General features: G+C 39.8%; 1 protein-coding gene across 1 annotated transcript in view; it reads right to left on the minus strand.

Moving 5' to 3' along the window:
• Window positions 1-2154: 2154 nt before the first annotated feature.
• The window catches only part of LOC117513733 (adhesion G protein-coupled receptor B1-like), a 712829-nt gene continuing 691996 nt past the window's right edge, over window positions 2155-22987 (minus strand). The window contains 3 exon segments of the mRNA XM_034173969.1: window positions 2155-3873; window positions 10701-10859; window positions 11048-11083. Of these exon segments, the coding sequence (XP_034029860.1) occupies window positions 3679-3873; window positions 10701-10859; window positions 11048-11083 (390 nt within the window). The 3' untranslated portion in view covers window positions 2155-3678.

The raw sequence follows: 22987 nt of genomic DNA on the forward strand, positions 1-22987 counted from the left end.
TTTAAAACAATTAATAAAATTCAGGATTCAATGTTCATTAAAGAAACTGATGAATATGAAATAATTGATATTGTTCGTAACTTCAAGGGGAAAAGATCAATTAATAGTGATAGTTTTGATATGTCTTTGATTAAAATTATTATTGATTGTATTGTTAGACCCTTTACGTATATTTGTAACCTGTCACTAATGACTGGGATGAAATTGGCTAAAGTGATACCGCTGTTTAAATCTGGAGACAAACATGTCTTCTCAAATTATAGACCAATCTCACTCCTGCCACAATTTTCCAAAATTTTGGAAAAGGTATTTTTAAAGAGGTTATATGATTTCATAATTAAACATCACATACTTAGTGAACAGCAATATGGTTTTAGAAAAAATCGCACTACTTCACTGGCTGTAATTGATTTTGTTGAACAGATTACAAATGCAATTGAAAATAAGCAATATACTGTTGGGTTTTTTTTATTTACAGAAAGCATTTGATACTATAGACCACACTGTGCTATTTGACAAACTACAGTGGTATGGTATCAGGGGATTGGCATATGATTGGATGGTTAGCTATTTATACAATAGATATCAATGTGTACATATTGGTGGGACAAAATCTGAACTCATGAAAACTACTTGTGGGGTGCCCCAGGGTTCAGTTCTGGGGCCGTTGTTGTTTCTTCTGTATATTAATGACATATGTTTGGTTTCCAAGTCCATCAGTTGTATTTTGTTTGCTGATGATACAACTGTGTTTTGTAGTGGGGATCACTTGGGACAGGCCTTGGACATGATGGAGAAGGAACTACAGAAGTTTAAACAATGGTTTGATTTAAACAAATTATCGCTCCACTTTGGTAAGACAAAGTGTATTATATTTGGAAACAAGTCCAGGATTTCCTGCAGAAATTTATTATTAAATGATATTGAAATTGAAACTGTAACTGATACAAAATTTCTTGGTGTTGTTATTGATGATAAACTGAGCTGGAAAATGCATATTAATTTTGTTAAATCCAAAATGTCAAAAGCCATTGCAATTCTGCATAAAGCACAAGATTTAATTTCCCAACACTCATTAACTATTTTATATCACTCATTGCTCATTCCCTACATGACCTACTGTATTGAGGTATGGGAAATACATATAAAACTAATACTAATCCAATATTTTTGTTGCAAAAGAAAGCTGTAAGAATTATTTGTAACAAATCACATTGTGAGCCAACGAATCCATTGTTTGCCTTTTTGGATATTCTAAAATTCTGGGACATGGTTGATTACTTTACAATACAAATTATGTATAAAGTTAAAAATAAACTGCTGTCCAGGATCTGTTTAAACTGAGGGACTCCAGTTATAATTTGAGAAGAATTTTATTGTTTGAAAAATCAAGTATCCGAACTACTGCAAAAAGTCATTGTGTATCTGTCAAAGGTGTTAACATCTGGAACAACTGTCCCAACAACATTAAAGTACTTGGTACGTTAGTAGGCTTTAACAGACATTACAAGAATAACAAAATTGCATGCTATAGTTGAAAACTTAGGTCTTGTTATTACTTTCGGGTTTGTGTGTTGTGTGCCAGTATTGTCTGGTTATATTTTGTAAATTTGAGTTCATTGACTAATTTTGTACGTTTTTTCTTTTTGGTATATACACTCAACAAAAATATAAACGCAACACTTTTGGTTTTGCTCCCATTTTGTATGGTTTTGCTCCCATTTTGTAAAACTTTTTCCACATACACAATATCACCATTTCCCTCAAATATTGTTCACAAACCAGTCTAAATCTGTGATAGTGAGCACTTCTCCTTTGCTGAGATAATCCATCCCACCTCACAGGTGTGCTATATCAAGATGCTGATTAGACACCATGATTAGTGCACAGGTGTGCCTTAGACTGTCCACAATAAGTTTTACACCGGATGCCCTTCCTGATGCAACTCCAGTTTCACATGGAGAAACACACACAGCCGCTGGTGTTCCAAATAGGTCTCCCATCCAAGTACTAACCAGATGCTGCACTGCTTAGCTTGTGAGATCTGACGGGATCAGGCTGACACAGAGCAGACCAGCTGCTAAGGTTATGGACCCAGATACGGGTGGAAAAATCTATTTAAATGCACTAACAAAATATCATGACAAGAGTGTTCATTATATAGATATACTTTTATTAGAAATAAGACACATTCATTTTGTGCTCTGAAAACTGTACATTAACAAAGAGGTGACCCCGTTGTTAAATAAAAAGAGGGACTGTGGGAAACTAGGATGGGTGGGTGTGGTAGGGTATCGAGGTCAGCAGTCTTGACAAGTACATATCTGAGGGAGTGACAGGTGGTGATATCAAAACACACACTGTTACACTGCATACAGAACACTTGTGTAGTCCAGTACCCTGAAAGGACAGGGGAAGGGGATGGAGGTGGGGCTGAGTATCAGAATAATCATGTTAATATTATAATAATGATAACAACGATCCCCAAGCACAGTAAGAAAGATATTTATAGGCTAAAATCCATTCTGTAGATCTCTGTTGAAATAATTACAATGCTGTACATCAGGACTCAGAATGAGCCTTGTGCTTTCACTGTGTGCAGCCGTCTTCCCTTTGATAGAACCCCGCCTATATATATATATATATATATATATATATATATATATATATATATATATATATATATATATATATATATATATATATATATATATATATATATATATATATGAGATGCAATGTCAATCACATCATGTACAGTATATCTGTCACACGCACACACACACACTGAAAATACCTTTAGTATCTTCAAAAGTCTGCAGTGACTGTACCAAGCCTGCTTGTACATAACAATCCAGTTTTTCATCGTGGTTCCTTCTGGATGACTGATGATGGCATCAATGCTGTTTCTCTTGTGGTGGCTTTGACCTTTTAGCTGACCTGCTCTGTACGCTGATGAGAGGGCAGCTTGAATTTTTGTCGCACATAGGCGTTTTGCGGTGGCAGGGCCAGTCTGGCCCCAGTTTAGGAACAATTGTGCCTGAGGCATAGAACTTTGGGGGGGGGAAGGGAGTGACAGCCGCCTTCTTTGTCACCACACTTTATGCCTCGTCTGGTTCTCACTTCATGATTGATGGCGTGGAATAAATTAGTTCACCAATTTCTGATCTTCGAGGCATCAGTGTTCATAGAGGCAAATAGAGAATGGAACAGTGATGCAACAATAATGATTATTATTACATAGCAACCATTTATTACAAGGATAAACACCTTTGCTATTCTGTTTATTACACAACAGTACAATGAGCATCCAGCAGACCCATCCCAGTCCCACATCAACCAGTTTTGTATCCAAGACCACACAGAAGAAGATGAGCAGTTTTGAGTGTTTTGGACAGAATTTGTTGAGGAAAACGCTGCCCCTACATCAAAGGAAACGACACAGGAAGAGACATTATGTCCCTATATGTTCTTAATTGGTTTGATTTGTTTTGGTCTTTTTCTGATATTTTAACAGTTATCCATCTCTCTCCTTGTTTCATCTCTCTCTCTCTCTCTCTCACTGTTCAGTGTTGGTGTCACAATGTGGAAATAGAGCAGGGCAGTGTGTGTGATGTGTCTGCTGTTTGACTGACGCTTGTGATTAAAAAGGTGTTGGATGTGAGCCTGCAGCCGCCATCACACCTCCGTCTGCAGGTCCATGATCTCCTGACCCACCAGAGGAATGGTGGCACTGGTCTTCTCCCACTCCACTGTCTGCATCTCCAGAGGGGACGCTACCACCTTTTCCAAGTCCTTCCTCACCCAGGATGGAGGGGAGTGGGTCTTTCTAATGCCTTCCCAGGCTCTCTTACTCGGGGTCTGCTGCTTGTCCTGATGGGGGAGGAGAGGGAGAGAAAGAGGGAGACAGAGAGACATAGAGGGGACTCTTAAGAGAGAGTTCTTTCAAATCAACCTGTCTTTCAATGTATTTTCGGGTTATTGTGTTCCCCACCAGCCAATAGGCCCAGGATGGGGGATATAGAAACGTATGCCATCCATCCTTCTGTTACATTTTATATCATCGTAATTACTGTATGGTAAGAAGTTATGAAATTTGTTACACTTTCTGGACACTGTTCTATCATTCTTATGTTTCTTGTCTGCACCCCCAGCACTCTGTCACCACTGACAAGTCAAATCTGGAGATGCCCAATTTTCAAACATCAGGTATCATTGGAATTCTTAGCTCAAGCCCAGTAAAATAAATAAATAAAATAAAATAAAATAAAATAATCATTAAACCAATAGGGGAACTATTTTAGGAGTTACATTTTTTAATGGTTATGCAATGTACTTTCTTTGGTGGTCCAATGTCACTTCAGCCTGCCTTGTTTCTGACTACACTCCTAATCAAGCTTTTAACACTCATAAAGTAGCTTGGTACAAATGGAATGAATGGTGACCGTGGAACAACAGAACATATCTTGCCCCAGTTATGAAGAATTTAATCTCTCCACTTGTGTGACTGATGTGAAGTCGGAATGCAATAAATGATTCTATAGTACCACTCAGAGGTGATGGCCAAACTGTAAAGTGTGCTTGTTTCTAGTGTGGAAGGGTCCCGGTTCAAACTGACCCCTTTCCATTCTCCATGTTATACGGAGTTGCATCAGTTAGGGCATTTGGCATAAAATTTGTGCCAAATCAACATTCCCATCTGCTGTGGTGATCCTGAGTGAAACAAGAGAAAAGCTAAAAGGACTTACTATTCTGGAGTGCCACCATACTGTCTGTCTGCTCTCAGTGTTTTCAATGAACTGAAATATGTTCCTCAACCACACTTTTGTTGAAACATGGTCCTGCAATGAGTATAGTTTCAGATACACAATGAAAATTCTCGGTTCAGGAATTGTCTGTATGTCAGTGTGAAATGAAAGCTGAACTCTGTCAAACAGCAAAACCCAACTTGTTCTGTGGTACAAAAGGACAGAGAAATGGCACTGACACTGAACTGATGTAATTCATTGAAATAGTGGGCTGCAAGTAAATGTACCATCTGATCAACTATAACTTTTCTTTTGCATGAAGATTTTTTTTTATTAATTCACAACTTCACACATGGACGCAATGTTTTTATTATTATTAGCATTATTATTATTATCATTGTTATATTATTATTATCAGTAGTAGTCACATTACAATGACGTTAATTTGCGAGTTTGTACTACAAAAGTTGCAGACAAGGCGGACAGGCGGTACAGATCTAGCACTGTCTGTGACTAAATGGGTGAGTTATTTGTGATGAAATCAGACATTTTGTTGAAATATATGGAAGGGTGGCTGTTCAAAGGAATGTGATATTGGCTGCATGCCAGTGCAAGTTAATTTGAATTAACTTTCAATTTTACAAAAAACAATGCAGTTGGTAGCTGTTAACCTGGCATGTCCAAGCCTGAATCACGATCCTCACCTTTGACTTTTATTTCATTGCAGACAGTATGAACCAAAGGTATTTCCTGTTTTGTGTGGTTTGCACATTTCATTTATTAATATATATCCATTGCTGCATTTAAGGACTACAACACATTCCCAAAAAGTTGGGACGTTAAAATATTTACTACCTTGTAATGTTGCCATCATTGCCAAGATGTTTCGGCAATGACGATAACAGGTAATGAAATGTTTCAGGTGTTAATTTGTCCTATTCTTCCTGTAAATATATCTCAATATGTGCAACAGCATGGAATCAATGTTGCATTCGTCTTCTCAAAATTCTCAACACATTCTCATGTGGGGACAGGTTAGGACAAAAGACAGGCCAGGCCATTCTAGTACTTGCATCTGATTCTTCCACAGCCGTGCCTTTATAATGTGTGCAAAATGTGGTTTTGCATACATGTTTACACTGTGTGATGGTCCAACCCAGATGCCTCTGAGCCCAGAGAACTCTTTGTCACTTCTGGACAAGGTTGACATTAGGCTTCTTTTTGCAGTCACATTTTAAGTGGCATTTGGAAACATAACACTGTACTGCAGGGATTGACAAGTTTCCCAAAGTAATCCCTTGCCCATGTGGTTATATCAACTATGACAATTCTTGATGCAGTGGCATCTTACAGATAGGAGATCAGGGGTGTTCAGCTTAGGTGAGCACTCTTTCCCTTTACATACCAAATCATGATTAAGATCACCTGCTGACATCACCTTTTTGAAATAACATCATATAACTTCTGTAACATCATATACGAGGTCTGTTAGAAAAGTATCCGACCTTTTTCTTTTTTTTCAAAAACCTGATGGATTTGAATCACGTGTACTCGTATGAGCCAACCTTGAACCTTCGTGCGCATGCGGGAGTTTTTTTCACGCCTGCCGATTGCGTCATTTGCTTGTAAGCAGCCTTTGTGTGAGGATGGGTGTAGTCTCTCGTTGTTTTTTCTTTGCAAAGAAAATGGCAGAATGACTGGAGCAGCGCGACTGCATCAAATTTTGCCAGAAACTGGGCGACAGCCAGGTGGAAACCATTCGGATTATTCAGACGGCTTTCGGTGACGATGCTATGGGCATCACACAGATTAAGGAGCGGTACAACCGGTTTAAAGACGTCCGCACAATAGTAGAGAGCGCGCCATGCTCCGGCGGTCATCAACATGCTGAAATGACCAGATAATTTCCAAAGTGAACGCTGTGGTGATGTGGGACCGTCGTGTGACTATCCGAGAAATTGCGGAAGAGGTGGACATCAGCACTTTTTCGGCACATTCCACTGTGACAGACGTTTTGGCCATGAAAAGAGTTGCAGCGAAATTCATGCCGATGGCTTCGGCACGAAGCTGATGGCGGAGCAATAGCGCCACCGTGTTGAAGCCTCACAGGACATGTTGTGGCATGCCCACCTCTTCCACAATTTCTCGGATAGTCACACGACTGAAAACCCACCGAAAGCCGTCTGAATCTTCCGAATGGTGGAAGAGGTGGGCATCATTTTTCGGAGTCCAGCATGTCCTGTGAGACTTCAACACGGTGGCGCTTTGGCACAAATTTCGCCTCCACTCCTTTTCATGGCCAAATCTTCTGTCACAGTGGAATGTGCCAAAAAAGTGCAGCGGCTCCTTCGCGTTGAAAGGAGCCAGCTGAGGTAGCTCGGGCATGTGGTAAAAATGCCTCCTGGGTGCCTACCTAGGGAGGTTTTCCAGGCACATCCATCTGGGAGAAGACCCCGGGGAACACCCAGGACAAGGTGGAGAGATTATATCTCCACACTGGCCTGGGAACACCTCAGGAACACCCAGTCAGAGGTGGTCAATGTGGCATGGAAAAGGGAAGTATGGGGTCCCCTGCTAGAGCTGTTGCCCCCATGATCCGATCCTGGACAAGAGTATGAGTATCGGGTAAAATAAATATTGAATGCATCATCATTTTTCTCAGTAAAAATGCTACCCAAGTAACCCACACATACAAATACATCAAACCATAGATGTCAATAAATTACGTTTTATCTAATAATGTGAAAAGTCATTATTTGGTTGTTACTGATATCTGGTGAAAATTTCATGTCAGTACCAACTACAGAAATATATTTACTGAGAAAAATGGAAATGCGTTCAATACTTATTTTACCCACAGTATGTGGAGTTGGAGAAAATTGAGTTTTACCATTGCAAAAGCATGAGTAATCTCAAGACGTTAACCATATGTAAGAACACTAAAAAAAAAAAATCTTACATCACACCCTGCTTTGTTTAGGTGCACTTATGTGGACAGACCTCAATTTTATTGGTTCATGTCCTGAAAATAGCTCCCAGCATTTATATATATATATATATAAAATATGGTATGGGATTTTGCCAACTTCTGATTGGCCCAATCACCACTTTCTGAGCTGTACCACATGCCAAGTTGACCGCTGGTGGAGTCGAGTAGACCACGCATATGAAAGAGTATACCTCGCGTGTAGCGTAGTGCTAGCTAATCGAGCGACGCCTTCTGGTGATAATAACCAATCAGATAATGCGATACAATGGCTACTTTGGCTGTCAGTTTGTTGACAAGATGGCAGAACACAGGTTTGCATCTGTTAGCGGCGCTGACTTAAAAAGAATTTCACACGAAAAAGATGCAGAGAACACCCGCAGAAATACAGTCAGCAGCCAACCTCTTTCGTACATCACTGAAAAGGGACATGCCCCCAACTTTGAAACTTATGACAGACGGATGCTTGACGGAGTACTCGGTCGATTTTACACGGAAGCTAGACAGGCGAATGGTGAACTTTATAAGAAAACAAGCCTGGTGACTCTTCGTCACGGACTTAACAGGCATCTCCAGTCGATTGATGGGATGTCAGTTGGTGCAGTATGACAGTAATAATAAAGTGCTGAAACTTGAGATTAATTTTTCAGTTTTAGTATGTTTGACAAACTTCCAAACTACTTGTTTTTTGTTGTTGTTGTTGTTTTCTTGTTCCCAATAAAGCAGTTAAAGCAGTTAGGCCTCGGTGAACCCCATCCTGACCAGGTCCGCATAATCACGGATACAATCAAAAGTCTATAATTGTATAATATACAGTAGTGTTCAGAATAATAGTAGTGTTATGTGACTAAAAAGATTAATCCAGGTTTTGAGTATATTTCTTATTGTTACATGGGAAACAAGGTACCAGTAGATTCAGTAGATTCTCACAAATCCAACAAGACCAAGAATTCATGATATGCACACTCTTAAGGCTATGAAACTGGGGTATTAGTAAAAAAAAAAGTAGAAAAGGGGGTATTCACAATAATAGTAGTGTGGCATTCAGTCAGTGAGTTCATCAATTTTGTTGAACAAACAGGTTTGAATCAGGTGTCCCCTATTTAAGGATGAAGCCAGCACCTGAACATGCTTTTCTCTTTGAAAGCATGAGGAAAATGGGACGTTCAAGACATTGTTCTGAAGAACAGCGTTGTTGATTGGAGAGGGGAAAACGTATACGCAGGTGCAAAAAATTATAGGATGTTCATCTACATTGATCTCCAATGCTTTAAAATGGACAAAAAAAACAGAGATGTGTGGAAGAAAATGGAAAACAACCATCAAAATGGTTAGAAGAATAACCAGAATGGCAAAGGCTCACCCACTGATCAGCTCCAGGATGATCAAAGACAGTGTGGAGTTACCTGTAAGTGCTGTGACAGTTAGAAGACACTTGTGTGAAGCTAATTTATTTGCAAGAATCCCCCGCAAAGTCCCTCTGTTAAATAAAAGACATGTGCAGAAGAGGTTACAATTTGCCAAAGAACACATCAACTGGCCTAAAGAAAATGGAGGAATATTTTGTGGACTGATGAGAGTAAAATTGTTCTTTTTGGGTCCAACGGCCGCAGACAGTTTGTGAGACGACCCCCAAACTAAGCCACAGTTCACAGTGAAGACAGTGAAGCATGGTGGTGCAAGCATCATGATATGGGCATGTTTCTCCTACTATGGTGTTGGGCCTATATATCACATACCAGGTATCATGGATCAGTTTGGATGTGTCAAAATACTTGAAGAGGTCATGTTGCCTTATGCTGAAGAGGACATGCCCTTGAAATGGATGTTTCAACAAGACAATGATCCCAAGCACACTAGTAAACGAGCAAAATCTTGGTTCCAAACCAACAAAATTAATGCCTCGCAGATGTGCAGAAATCAAGAAAAACTGTGGTTATACAACTAAATATTAGTTTAGTGATTCACAGGATTGCTAAAAAAGCAGTTGGAACATAACAGTTTTGAGTTTGTAGCATCAACAGTAGATGCTACTATTTATTGTGAACACCCCCTTTTCTACTTTTTTTTTACTAATAGCCCAATTTCATAGCCTTAAGAGTGTGCATATCATGAATGCTTGGTCTTGTTGGATTTGTGAGAATCTACTGAATCTACTGTTACCTTGTTTCCCATGTAACAATAAGAAATATACTCAAAACCTGGATTAATCTTTTTAGTCACATAACACTACTATTATTCTGAACACTACTCTGTATATATATATATATATATATATATATATATATATATATATACAGAGAGAGAGAGAGAGAGAGAGAGAGACTGTAAGTATTGGCTATGACACAATTTTCTGATCTTGCTTCTGTCCACCACCACAATGGAACTGAGATGAAACGACTGCTAGTCATTCTCCTTCCTCAGCACAGGATTTCCTGGATTATTTCGAGAAGAAAATAGAAGATATTAGGTCGAGCATATCTCAGCATAACTTGGTCCAATCACTGCACCCAGCTATTGAGGTGAGGATACCATTCAGGTGTTGCCTAGATTTCCGGAATTTGATAGTTTTTTACTAGGCATGCTGATGAAACTCGTGATGTCTACAAAAAAGCACAACCTGTTTATGTTTGAAATCTGCAGTGATTAAATCATTACTTAAGAAATCCAATCTTGACCCTGGTGTATTGAAAAATTATATGCCGATATCAAATCTATCATTCTGCTTTAAATATATATATATATATATATATATATATATATATATATATATATATATATATATATATATATATATATATATATATATATATATATATATATATAATCCAAAATGTCTGCATTTGCAATCAAAGAGACAGGCAAGTGTGGTTTTGTACTCATGGTTTGAGGAAATGCTGTCAGAATATTAGCATTAAATATGTGGAGGGGGCAGCATCAGAACAGAATAAAGTTAAACTCTTTACACTCATGTTGGTCTTGTCGCTGCTGGCTGAGGACACACTCCATCTTTTGGCATCTTTGGCGTCAACAGGTGGAGAGTCTCTATCCTTGTCTGCACTGTGAATCTTCCTGTTCAGGTCCTGAAACATGTCCTGGTGGCGTTTCCGGGTGTGCATTATCTTCTACACAGGAATATTGCACGTTACGTACAAGATAAACAGCACAGGCCATTAGTCTTATAAAACCCCGTTCACAGTTCATGTGTCTAATCAGACACCCATATCCTGAATAATCAATGTATGCAAAGGCTTGGGTAGCTTTTTTGCTGTAAAACTACAAACTCTATAGGAATCAAAGACACTAAAATTACCTCAAAGTCAAGCTCTGCATAGCGTGATTTTCGTCTCTGGGGGAAGATGAGACAGAAAGATTAAGTCTTGATATTGTAAGTCTCATGAGCAGACAAATGCTCAAGTGTTTTTCGTTGTGTATCTCCACATCAAAAAGGACAGGGTGTGCTTTGAGTCTCAGAGGACAGCTGGAAGTCATGAGCAAGGAAACGGGATTCACTGTTGGTCATTCAGACCCTGTTGGAAAGCATTTGCAGTTAACAGATTGTGACCGAGCGACCTTTAAGACCTCCGTCACGGCATAGTGGAGGAAAACCTGACCTTTAGGCTACTTGGTTGCTACAGCAGCTGCCGGGTTGCATGGCATTTTGTAAGTGTGTTTTGGCCCAGAGTGAAAAGACACCAGCCAGGCAGATGTCCAGGCTGCTGTGCGCTGAACAGTGTGTCTGCTCTGGTTACTGCTGTCTGCGCGAGTGACTGGGTGAAATCTAATGGAGCCAAAGTCACCTCCCACAATGTTTTAGTGTGAAATGCAGTATTATATGTCTTTAACGGCACGTAGGTGTCAGACAAACTGCTCTGATGATTGAGGCTTTTCGTCTCAGCCACTTTGATTTGGTTTTCAGTTGAGAGGGTGGTGCTAGATGATTAATGAGTGAAATGCTTGTTGCCAGGTTTGTAACATCAGCGAGGGAATGAATTGTGAATGCAGGAAATGTAGGACAGTGCAGCCATACCCAGACTGAATTAATAATACTGTCATTTATCAATCTATAACAATTATTCTAAGTAGTATAAGACTATCTTTGACTTTCCAAAGAATTCACTAACGCAGTGTTTGTTATTCATAACCTCTGGCACAATACTAAACAGCAATCTAGATTTTAGGGCTGCAGCCAGCAACAATTTCCACTTGGTAGACGTGCCAATTTATTTATTTATTTATTTATTTATTTTTTGTCATGTTTAACCAATTACGGTTACAAAATGTCCATTACAAGTGTCAATATAAATAATTACAATATTTGGCATTTTCACTTTGTAATTGGTCAGACCTTTCAAATTGGTTAGCTGTCATTTTATGTGATTTGATTTATGAATTGCCAATTAATTGTTTTAGCAATAGGGATTCTAGAGTGTTAAAGTGCAGGTGTTAATCTAAAACAACTACTGAATGGGTTATGTTCCAATACAAGGCTCTGTCTTTGTCTGTGAAATGTATATAGATTTCTATAACTAAAAAGATGTTTAATAAAGCTTTCAGGTTTATGCATATGAATAAATTACTTTTTAATATGGCATAACTGTTTCAATCCACATCCTATTAAATCAGAACACTTACAAAATATATTTTTTGGCACTTTTTGACACTTTTGTTAGTTTTGTCCAGTCAGCAAGTCCTAGACAGAGAGTTTGGCCAACTTGATCTCAATGTGATTAAAGCACTGTCAACTGAGTTACTGGTATCAACTTGTCACCAAACAAGCATGAATTTGTCATTCATTTAGGCAGGCCTAAATGTACACAGAAGAACATAACTTGCAGACAGATTTTGGTGGTAGGACAACCTCCGATTACAGTAAGAGAGAGAGCAACAAGCTGAAACAGTTGTTATAAACAGAAATTAGGCCTGTAAACTATATCGTGAAGCGAGGTAATGACTCCTCCTGTACAGGAATCCATTCCAACAGATGTTACTCCCTGTCCAAGGCCAGTACCTATTCACAGCTGGGTGTATTGGGATGATGCAAATGAAGAGTCTTGTCAAATGTGACAGAGAGGTAGCCAGAAGCATACACAACTGGAATAAAACCCTGGTCACACAGACTGTTATCAGGCAGGTTTCCCCCTCCATTCTTTTGGCGAGGCAGTCTGCTTCCAACAACATCCCAAAATTCAGATTTTCTGTGCTTTATGCACAGAAAAAAAAAGAAAAAATCTGACTGGATGTTCCAGTTAGAGGTGTCTGAATCAATTTTGTGCACCCTGATCTGCTCCTAGTTTTTTGCTTGTCTCCATTAGACATTCCATCCATTGTTAACAGGTTGTTCCTCTGCTGCATGCTGTGAGCAAGCTACAAGTGAAGCAGATTCACAACGTGCTTCATACAGTACACAATTAAGGAGGGACTCTTTAACTTCATTTGTCTCTCTGCAGCTCGAAGCCATAGCTTGAAGTTTCATCAAACCATCAGGGTTTTGTACTTTGTCCACAGGACTGTGCTCAGGTTCAGGTTGTTACTATGTAAGGAGCTGTTGAACAAGCATCTGAGGTGTTCTGAGCGCAGTCAGCAGCGGTGTTAACCCGATCACTGCTCTATGAAACCATGACGAATGCAATGAAGCTCAGAATTTTGTAACCACAGTTGTTCAGCTGTTGTTATCCATTCTACTGACATTTGAATAAACCGAAATTTCCTTTATGATGACAAGATTAGCAGTAGCAAGGAAACAGGAATAACAATCTCCTGCCCAGCTCTAGGGAAATGTCTGCACTCATTAACCTCATGACCAAAATAATAAGGTCATCTGGTACCTAGTCTGTGCTGCAAAAAATGTATGTGCCGAGCAAAAGTAATACATTATCTATTATCAAAAATGTGATTTTGCAATCACTGACCCCATTACCTAATTAATATTCAAATAAAGTCACTCTTGGTAAGGTGATCATTCCCTCCACTGGGACTAGCTAAGTTAGAAGGTGCACTTTATGCGCAGATTTGTTCCCTTGCAGGAAAACTCACTTCTGTCACCCACTGTCTGCCATCTAAATGGCCAAAAAAAAAAAGTTCAAATGCACCTAACTCTTAAAGGCAATGACAGATGACCTTCTGATTGGTATAATTCATGTTACACTCATAATACAATATTTATTTGAGGGACTAAATACAACCCCACAAATGATTTGTTTGGGTTGGTGGAAAGATGAAAAAAAAAAAAACATGTATCAGCAAAGTGCTTTCAGAGTGCTGTGAAAGCCAAGTAACATAAAATCCACCACCTGTCAGAATATGAATTCTTCAATTGAAAAGATTTACCACAGGTATTCTCTAGAAGGCACTGAAAAAAGCATTCCTCTGGGCACAGCCATTCAACTCCTGTTATTGTAAGTATATTTTTTAATAATGCTTATGAATGATGATTCGTTATTGCATAATTGAATATGCCTGTATCGAAATAGCTGTAACATGAATTAATTAATTATTTTACCTTAGGGTTCTGAGGAAACCTGGCAAACTGAAAGGAAGAGGACATTGACAGAAAACCAGAACCAAGACCTGAGAGAGGGTCTATTCTTTGCTTGGTATTATTTTATCACTCTAAAAACACATTATAGCAGTTTTATTTCCACTTTGGAGCACAACTGAGCTGGTCTTCTGTTTAAATGGATGCACAGTGAGTGACAAGTTGGCCCAACTCTCTCTTATAAGCTTCTGATCATTAGTTAATTAGAAATTAGTGTGACATCTTCTGGGGAAACAGGTTGTATTGTGTCAAAAAAGGAAAACTATTAAACAGTCTAACCACAGCATTGGGGTGGAGTCCTAAGGTGTGCTTTGCTTTGAAAGTACTGAAGGCTGAGCTCTAGCAACAGGCCTCTGCAGGAACAACAGAAAAAAACATCAAAAACAGTGTTTTCCACCCATTTATGATGGAAAAGTAGATGCACATGTTTAAGAAAAACATGAACATGTGAATTTATTAAGTATTTATTAAATACTCTGTGTTTTGTCATTACCCATAAGCAATGTGACATTTGCTATGGCACATATACACAAATTGCTGGAAAAAATGGGGCTACATCCAATTACTCATACTAGCTTCCTATATAATAGGAAAAATGCAGTATGTAGGGTGTCCATTACTAGTAGTTGAAACACAATGTAGGTGATCTATCTCCTTAGTGTGAGAACAGACTACAACATACCGAGGTCTATTAAAAAAGTATCCAACCTTATTATTTTTTCAAAAACCATATTGATTTGAATCACGTGCGATTGCATCAGACAAGCTTGAACTCTCGTGCGCATGCGTGAGTTTTTCCACGCCTGTCGGTTGCGTCATTCGCCTGTGAGCAGGCTTTGAGTGAGGAGTGGTCCACCCCCTCGTCGGATTTTCATTGTCAGGAAATGGCGGAATGATTTGGGCTTTTTTTCCATCAGAATTTTTTCAGAAACTGTTAGAGACTGGCAGCTGGAAACCATTAAAAAAATGTATCTGGCTTTTGGTGAAAATGTTACGGGCTTGGTAGAGAATAAGGACTGTTACTGTCGCTTTAAGGATGGCTCCCAGTGGCTGTGGGGAGCGCCGCGCTCCGAAGCCGCCATCGACAAGCTGAACGACCATTTCATTTCTAAACGGATGGCTGTCTGGATCCATGACCACCGTGTGCCATTTCTCTGGTTATCACAAGAGCTGGACATCAACCATTTTCCCGGCAGATTTCACTTTTAACAAGAGATTTGTCATGGAAAGGCGAGCGGAGGCTTCGCGCGTTACGATGGATTCGCTACTGGAGCGAGACAAAACCACCTCCATTTTAGTCTCATAGGACGGCTTTGAGATGGCGTTCAGACAGCTGTCGGTGGTTTTTCCATCGAGTGATTATCCGAGAAATTGTGGATGTGCCTGGACATGCCAGAACATGACGCAATCACACGTGATTCAAATCCATATGGTTTTTGAAAAAAAATAATAAAGTCGGATACTTTTCTAATAGACCTTGTATGCTATCCCATAACACAACTAAAGCTTTGGTAATCAAAGAAAATGAAGTTAACAGCTCAATTCACAGAAGACAGCAGACACATGAACATGGCAGGAACATTCAAGGGGCCATATCATTTTACAACCCCAATTCCAATGAAGTTGGGACGTTGTGTAAAATGTAAATAAAAACAGAATACATTGATTTTCAAATCCTCTTCAACCTTATTCAATTGAATACACCACAAAGACAAGATATTGAATTTCAAACTGATAAACTTTATTGTTTTTGTGTAAATATTTGCTCCTTTTGAAATGGATGCCTGCAACACATTTCAAAAAAGCTGGGACAGTGGTATGTTTACCACTGTGTTACATCACCTTTCCTTCTAACAACACTCAATAAGCATTTGGGAACTGAGGACACTAATTGTTGAAGCTTTGTAGGTGGAATTCTTTCCCATTCTTGTTTGATGTATGACTTCAGTTGTTCAACAGCTGGGGTCATATTTTCCACTTCATAATGCACCACATTTTCAATGGGCGACAGGTCTGGACTGCAGGCAGGCCAGTCTAGTACCCGCACTCTTTTACACTAGAAGCCACGCTGTTTGTAACACGTGCAGAATGTGGCTTGGCATTGTCTTGCTGAAATAAGCAGGGATGTCCCTGAAAAAGATGTTGCTTGGATGGCAGCATGTGTTGCTCCAAAACCTTGATGTACCTTTCACCAGTGATGGTGCCATCACAGATGTGTAAGTTGCCCATGTCATGGGCACTAACACACACCCATACCATCACAGATGCTGGCTTTTGAACTTTGTGCTGGTAACAATCTGGATGGTCTTTTTCCTCTTTTGTCCAGAGGACACGATGTTCAAGATTTCCAAAACAATTTGAAATATGGACTCATCAGACCACAGCACACTTTTCCCACTTTGCGTCTGTCCATTTCAAATGAGCTCGGGCCCAGAGAAGGTGGTGGTGTTTCTGGATGTTGTAGATGTATGGCTTTCACTTTGCATGGTAGAGTTTTAACTTGCACTTGTAGATGTAGCGATGAACTGTGTTAACTGACAATGGTTTTCTGAAGTGTTCCTGAGCCCACGCGGTAAGATCCTTTACACAATGATGTCAGTTTTTAATGCAGTGCCGCCTTCAATGTTGGTTTTCGGCCTTGCTGCTTACGTGTAGAAAGTTCTCCAGATTCTCTGAATTTTCTGATTATATTATGGACTGTAGATGTTGGAATCCCTAAATTCCTTGCAATTGAATGTTGAGAAACATTGCTTTTAAACTGTTGGACTATTTTTTCATGCACTTGTTCACAAAGTGGTGATCCTTGCCCCATCTTTGCTTGTGAACAGCTGAGACTTTTGGGGATGCTCCTTTTATACCCAATCATGAGTGTCCTCAGTTCCCAAATGCTTATTGAGTGTTGTTAGAAGGAAAGGTGATGTACACAGTGGTAAACATACCACTGTCCCAGCTTTTTTTGAAACGTGTTGCAGGCATCTATACTCAACAAAAATATAAACGCAACACTTTTGGTTTTGCTCCCATTTGTATGAGATGAACTCAAAGATCTAAAACTTTTTCCACATACACAATATCACCATTTCCCTCATATATTGTTCACAAACCAGTCTAAATCTGTGATAGTGACGCACTTCTCCTTTGCTGAGATAATCCATCCCACCTCACAGGTGTGCCATATCAGATGCTGATTAGACACCATGATTAGTGCACAGGTGTGCCTTAGACTGCCCACAATAAAAGGCCACTCTGAAAGGTGGCAGTTTTATCACACAGCACAATGCCACAGATGTCGCAAATTTGAGGGAGCGTGCAGTTGGCATGCTGACAGCAGGAATGTCACCAGAGCTGTTGCTCGTGTACTGAATGTTCATTTCTCTACGATAAGCCGTCTCCAAAGGCGTTTCAGAGAATTTGGCAGTACATCCAACCAGCCTCACAACCGCAGACCACGTGTAACCACACCAGCCCAGGACCTCCACATCCAGCATGTTCACCTCCAAGATCGTCTGAGACCAGCCACCCGGGCAGCTGCTGAACATCGGTTTGCATAACCAAAGAATTTCTGCACAAACTGTCAGAAACCGTCTCAGGGAAGCTCATCTGCATGCTCGTCGTCCTCATCGGGGTCTCGACCTGACTCCAGTTCGTCGTCGTAACAGACTTGAGTGGGCAAATGCTCACATTCGCTGGCGTTTAGCACGTTGGAGAGGTGTTCTCTTCACGGATGAATCCCGGTTCACACTGTTCACGGCAGATGGCAGACAAGCGTGTGTGGCGTCGTGTGGGTGAGCGGTTTTCTGATGTCAATGTTGTGGATCGAGTGGCCCATGGTGGCGGTGGGGTTATGGTATGGGCAGGCCTCTGTTATGGACGAAGAGCACAGGTGCATTTATTGATGGCATTTGAATGCACAGAGATACCGTGACGAGATCCTGAGGCCCATTGTTTGTGCCATACAACCAAGAACATCACCTCATGTTGCAGCAGGATAATGCACGGCCCCATGTTGCAAGGATCTGTACACAATTCTTGGAAGCTGAAAATGTCCCAGTTCTTGCATGGCCGGCATACTCACCGGACATGTCACCCATTGAGCATGTTTGGGATGCTCTGGACCGGCGTATATGACAGCGTGTACCAGTTCCTGCCAATATCCAGCAACTTCGCACAGCCATTGAAGAGGAGTGGACCAACATTCCACAGGCCACAACTGACAACCTGATCAACTCTATGTGAAGGAGATGTGTTGCACTGCATGAGGCAAATGGTGGTCACACCAGATACTGACTGGTATCCCCCCCAATAAAACAAAACTGCACCTTTCAGAGTGGCCTTTTATTGTGACAGTCTAAGGCACACCTGTGCACTAATCATGGTGTCTAATCAGCATCTTGATATGGCACACCTGTGAGGTGGGATGGATTATCTCAGCAAAGGAGAAATGCTCACTATCACAGATTTAGACTGGTTTGTGAACAATATTTGAGGGAAATGGTGATATTGTGTATGTGGAAAAAGTTTTAGATCTTTGAGTTCATCTCATACAAAATGGGAGCAAAACCAAAGGTGTTGCGTTTATATTTTGTTGAGTGTATTTCAAAATGAGCAAATATTTGCACAAAACAATAAAATTTATCAGTTTGAACATTAAATATCTTGTCTATCTGGTGTATTCAATTGAATATAGGTTGAAGAGGATTTGCAAATCGTATTCTGTTTTTATTTACATTTTACACAATGTCCCAACTTCTTTGGAACTGTGGTTGTACAAATACACATCATGAGGCATTTACAAAAGTCTGCTGTGGCAAAACAGAAATTTCTGAAGCATATGTGGGCAGGCAGCCAGGCACATATGCATTATCTGTTGACATTTGGATCAAAGGACAGGAAAATGGCAGTGTACTACATCCAAATTTTGACCCTACTACTGTATTTTCTGGAGTGTAAGTTGCACTAGAGTACGAGTATAAGTCCAACAATGCCTCTTTAAGAAAAATAAATAAATAAAAAACATATGTAAGTCACACCAAAGTATGTGACATTTATCACTTCATTCAAGAAGAAGCAAAATGGATTTAATCACCGCAATATTCAATTATAAGGCACACACAGTGTTAAGAAGCACAGCTAATGACATAATTAATATCACTATAAGGGCACAAAATTAGAGGTGCACCGATCGATCGGCCACCGATCATTATCGGCCGATCACGCTTTGATCGATTTGATCGGTGATCGGCAAAATGCGCCGATCAAAAGGACAGATCACACCAGTGCAGGCAGTAGCGCAGGGAGCGCTTGGTGTGTTTGTCAGGAAAATGATAATTTCTCTACATTGATTACAGACCCTGCAGCGGGTCCGTGATCAACTTTTCTGCAGCGCGGCTTTGCTCTGAACCTTGAACCAATCGAACCAGTTGTTCGCAGATTGAAGCAATGCTTCGAGCCTTTTGCTTCGTTTATACTTTCTTTCTTTCGCTTAATTTTCCCCTGCTAAAACCCTATAGAGCATACGTCTGTGAGTATTCTTTACCTTTTCTATGTTAAACCGACCTGTTATGGTCTTCTGAAACAGTTGATAGATGTATTTTATAACTTAAAAATGGGAGCGATGCTAACACGTTAGCATGTCTATGGCATTTTCAATGTTAAAAGTTAGCATTACGCATTTGCAGCTGTCATCACGTTCGGCTGAATTTGTTTTCAAATTGTAATATTTCTTAAATTTATTTTTGTTTATATATTAATTTATTATTATTTTGGGCATGATCCAAATATGTACTTGATCTGTATCGGCCTTGATCAGTATCGGCCGATCAAAATTTCAGTGATCGGTGATCGGCCTAAAAAATCCTGATCGGTGCACCTCTACACAAAATGTGAGTAAACTGTAACTTCCAACCACTGAACAGATGATCATGTGTGAAGTGATTGTACAATGTAATTTAAATGCAATTTAAATGTAATTTAAACTGATTTTTTAGTACATTTATCAACTAAAGTCACCGTCGATTTTGTCCTTGTTAAAAGAGTTGTCGTACTTTCAAATAAGTAAAAATAAGGTTTCTGTCAAATACAAAAAATAAAAATAAGTCCATCTTCATTCAAAAGTGTTGCCTTCCAGTAAAAATAACAACAAAAACAGTATGGTATTTCTTTAGAACAAATAACTTTTTCTTTGGTGATTTTATTCTTGTGGTTCCTGGTATTCGACATCCACTTCCTGCTTAAGAAGATAGATCTTGGGACAGATAGCAGATGGCAGGGGACAGATTTAGCCCCACACATAACTTTTGGACAGATTGTCGGGCTTGGGTGCGAAGCAGGACTGAGCTCACAACACAGCTGGGGGAAACACTCACCCTCGTCTCCCCTCTCCTGTTGGCAGAAAGCATGGTCCGGCAGGCCGGCTTCATGTCACACTGGGCTCTTCTCATGGATCTTCCCAGCTACAGACCCGCTCGGACCCCGTTTTGTGACTTTTCCTCTTCCAAAGTTAATAATTAATGGTGGATTATCACCCTGCCTTTTTGAGCCCAGCACTGACCTATGTTGAATTATGTTTCTACATGGAACATTGCCCAAAGTGACACAGCGACCCAACGCACCAATGGTAAGTTCAGTGTTAAATCAGAACATAGCAGCATTTATCTGTTTACTATTCATGCTGTGTTGCTCTGTTTTGTGGAAATGAACATCTGCTCGTTTGCACCGTAACAGCACACACACACAGACATGAACGTCTGTTCCTGTGCATTTTTATGACAAACATCTTTGAGTCATTCAACTGTACTCTTTGCTGTTTGATTAAGAAATTTATTCACATTTAATTGCTTGAAGTGATCATGACTGCTAATTGTATTTTATCTGGAGCCCGACATGAAGAAAAGCTTAAAATTCTGATGCCATCATGATCGCTCATATAAAGAACACTTTAAGTGTGACTTGACTTTGTTTTAAACAAGTGCTGAAGGTAACTAAGCTCTGTTGGAATTTTCCACCTCTCTCATTTTTTTTAAACAAAAAAGGCAGTTTAATGTGTGTTTCTCGTTTCAACTGTCAAGAAAATTTGTTGTTGTGAATCATGATTTTTTTCACATATATAAGTTGCACGAGATTATAAGTCGCAGAGCCTCTCAAACTAGTTAAAAAAAAAACCACAACTTATACTCCAGAAAATACAGTACTTGCTTGCATACGTGTTGAACACATGATGGTAATGACTGGGTATTATGTACTAACTGTCATTAGTACATACTAAGTATTTTGTTTTCTCTTTCCCTGAGTATTTGGACATAAAGGGACTACACAAAAGGTGTGGACTCTTCCAATGATTTTGCACCTATGTGCCATAGTCTAATGCCATGTTGCATTGTGGGTAATGGTAAAGCACTAAATGTCTTTAGTTTGTGCCGATTTTGGCCTATAAAATCATGCATACATTTTTTTTCCTATACACTGATCAGCCATAACACTGTTGTCACTGACAAATGAAGTGAATAACGTTGATTATGTCACTGCAATGGCACCAGTCAGTGGGTGGGAAATATTAGGCAGCAAGTTCACATTTTGTCCTTGATGGTGGTGTGTTGGAAGCAGGAAAAATGAGATTGCATAAAGATTTGAGTGGCTTTGATGACATTAAAAAAGTCTGATGGATATACATGATTAAAATTATTTGGACACATTCTGACCAGGTGCAACCCATGTACATTAAATCATATTTTCTTTTTCCATTTTTTCAGTGAATGGCCAAACTGTGATGGCTATAGGGGGAGGTGATGGTCTAGCGGTAAGCATTGGGCTTGAGACCAGAGGATCCTCAATTCAAATCCCAGCCTCACCGGAAAATCACTAAGGGCTCTTGGGCAAGGTCCTTATTCCCCTAGTTGCTCTCATTGTGTAGTGGCCGCCTTGCATGGCAGCACCCTGACATTGGGGCGAATGTGAGGCAGTGCTGTGTAAAGCGCTTTGAGCATCTGATGCAGATGGAAAAGCGCATTATAAATGCAGTCCATTTATATAACTGGGCCAGAGCATCTCCAAAACTAAATTTGTCTGTAGTGGTATGTACCTACCAAAGGTTGTCCAAGAAAGGAAAAAAAAGTGAGCTGGTGACAGGGTCACATGTGGCCAAAGCTCACTGATGCATGTGGGGAGTGAAGGCTGGCCAACGTGGTCCGATCCAGCAGATGGAGCTGCAGCTAACGTCTTGGTACCAGATGCCACAGTACGCAGTAAAATTTTAGGTAATACACAGGACAATGGTCAATTTTTTTGTGAATGAATATATTTTCTTGTTTAAGACCTGGACTGTTTAAAGCCTATGCACGTAATATTTTGTATACATGCCTTACCGTTGTGCTCAAACGTTTACCCTGGCAGAAATTTCGTTTTTAGTCATTTTTCAGAGAATATGAATGATAACACAAACTTTCTTTCACTCATGGTTAGTGGTTGGGTGAAGCCATTTATTGTCAAACAAATGTTTACTCTTTTTAATTCATAATGACAACAGAAACTACCCAAATTAACCTGATCAAAAGTTTACATACCCCTGTTCTTAAGAATGTGCTAACTACAGAAAGTCACCAAGACACTCAGACAACACAGAAGTTATAGGCTTGCCCAGTTGCGATGAACAAGATCACTGGATGTAGTCTTGTTCAGGATCTTGAAATCAGGATCTAGCATCTCTTGTCACCCCCTGAC

Source organism: Thalassophryne amazonica, chromosome 7 (genome assembly GCF_902500255.1).
Source record: "Thalassophryne amazonica chromosome 7, fThaAma1.1, whole genome shotgun sequence".
NCBI lineage: Eukaryota > Metazoa > Chordata > Actinopteri > Batrachoidiformes > Batrachoididae > Thalassophryne > Thalassophryne amazonica.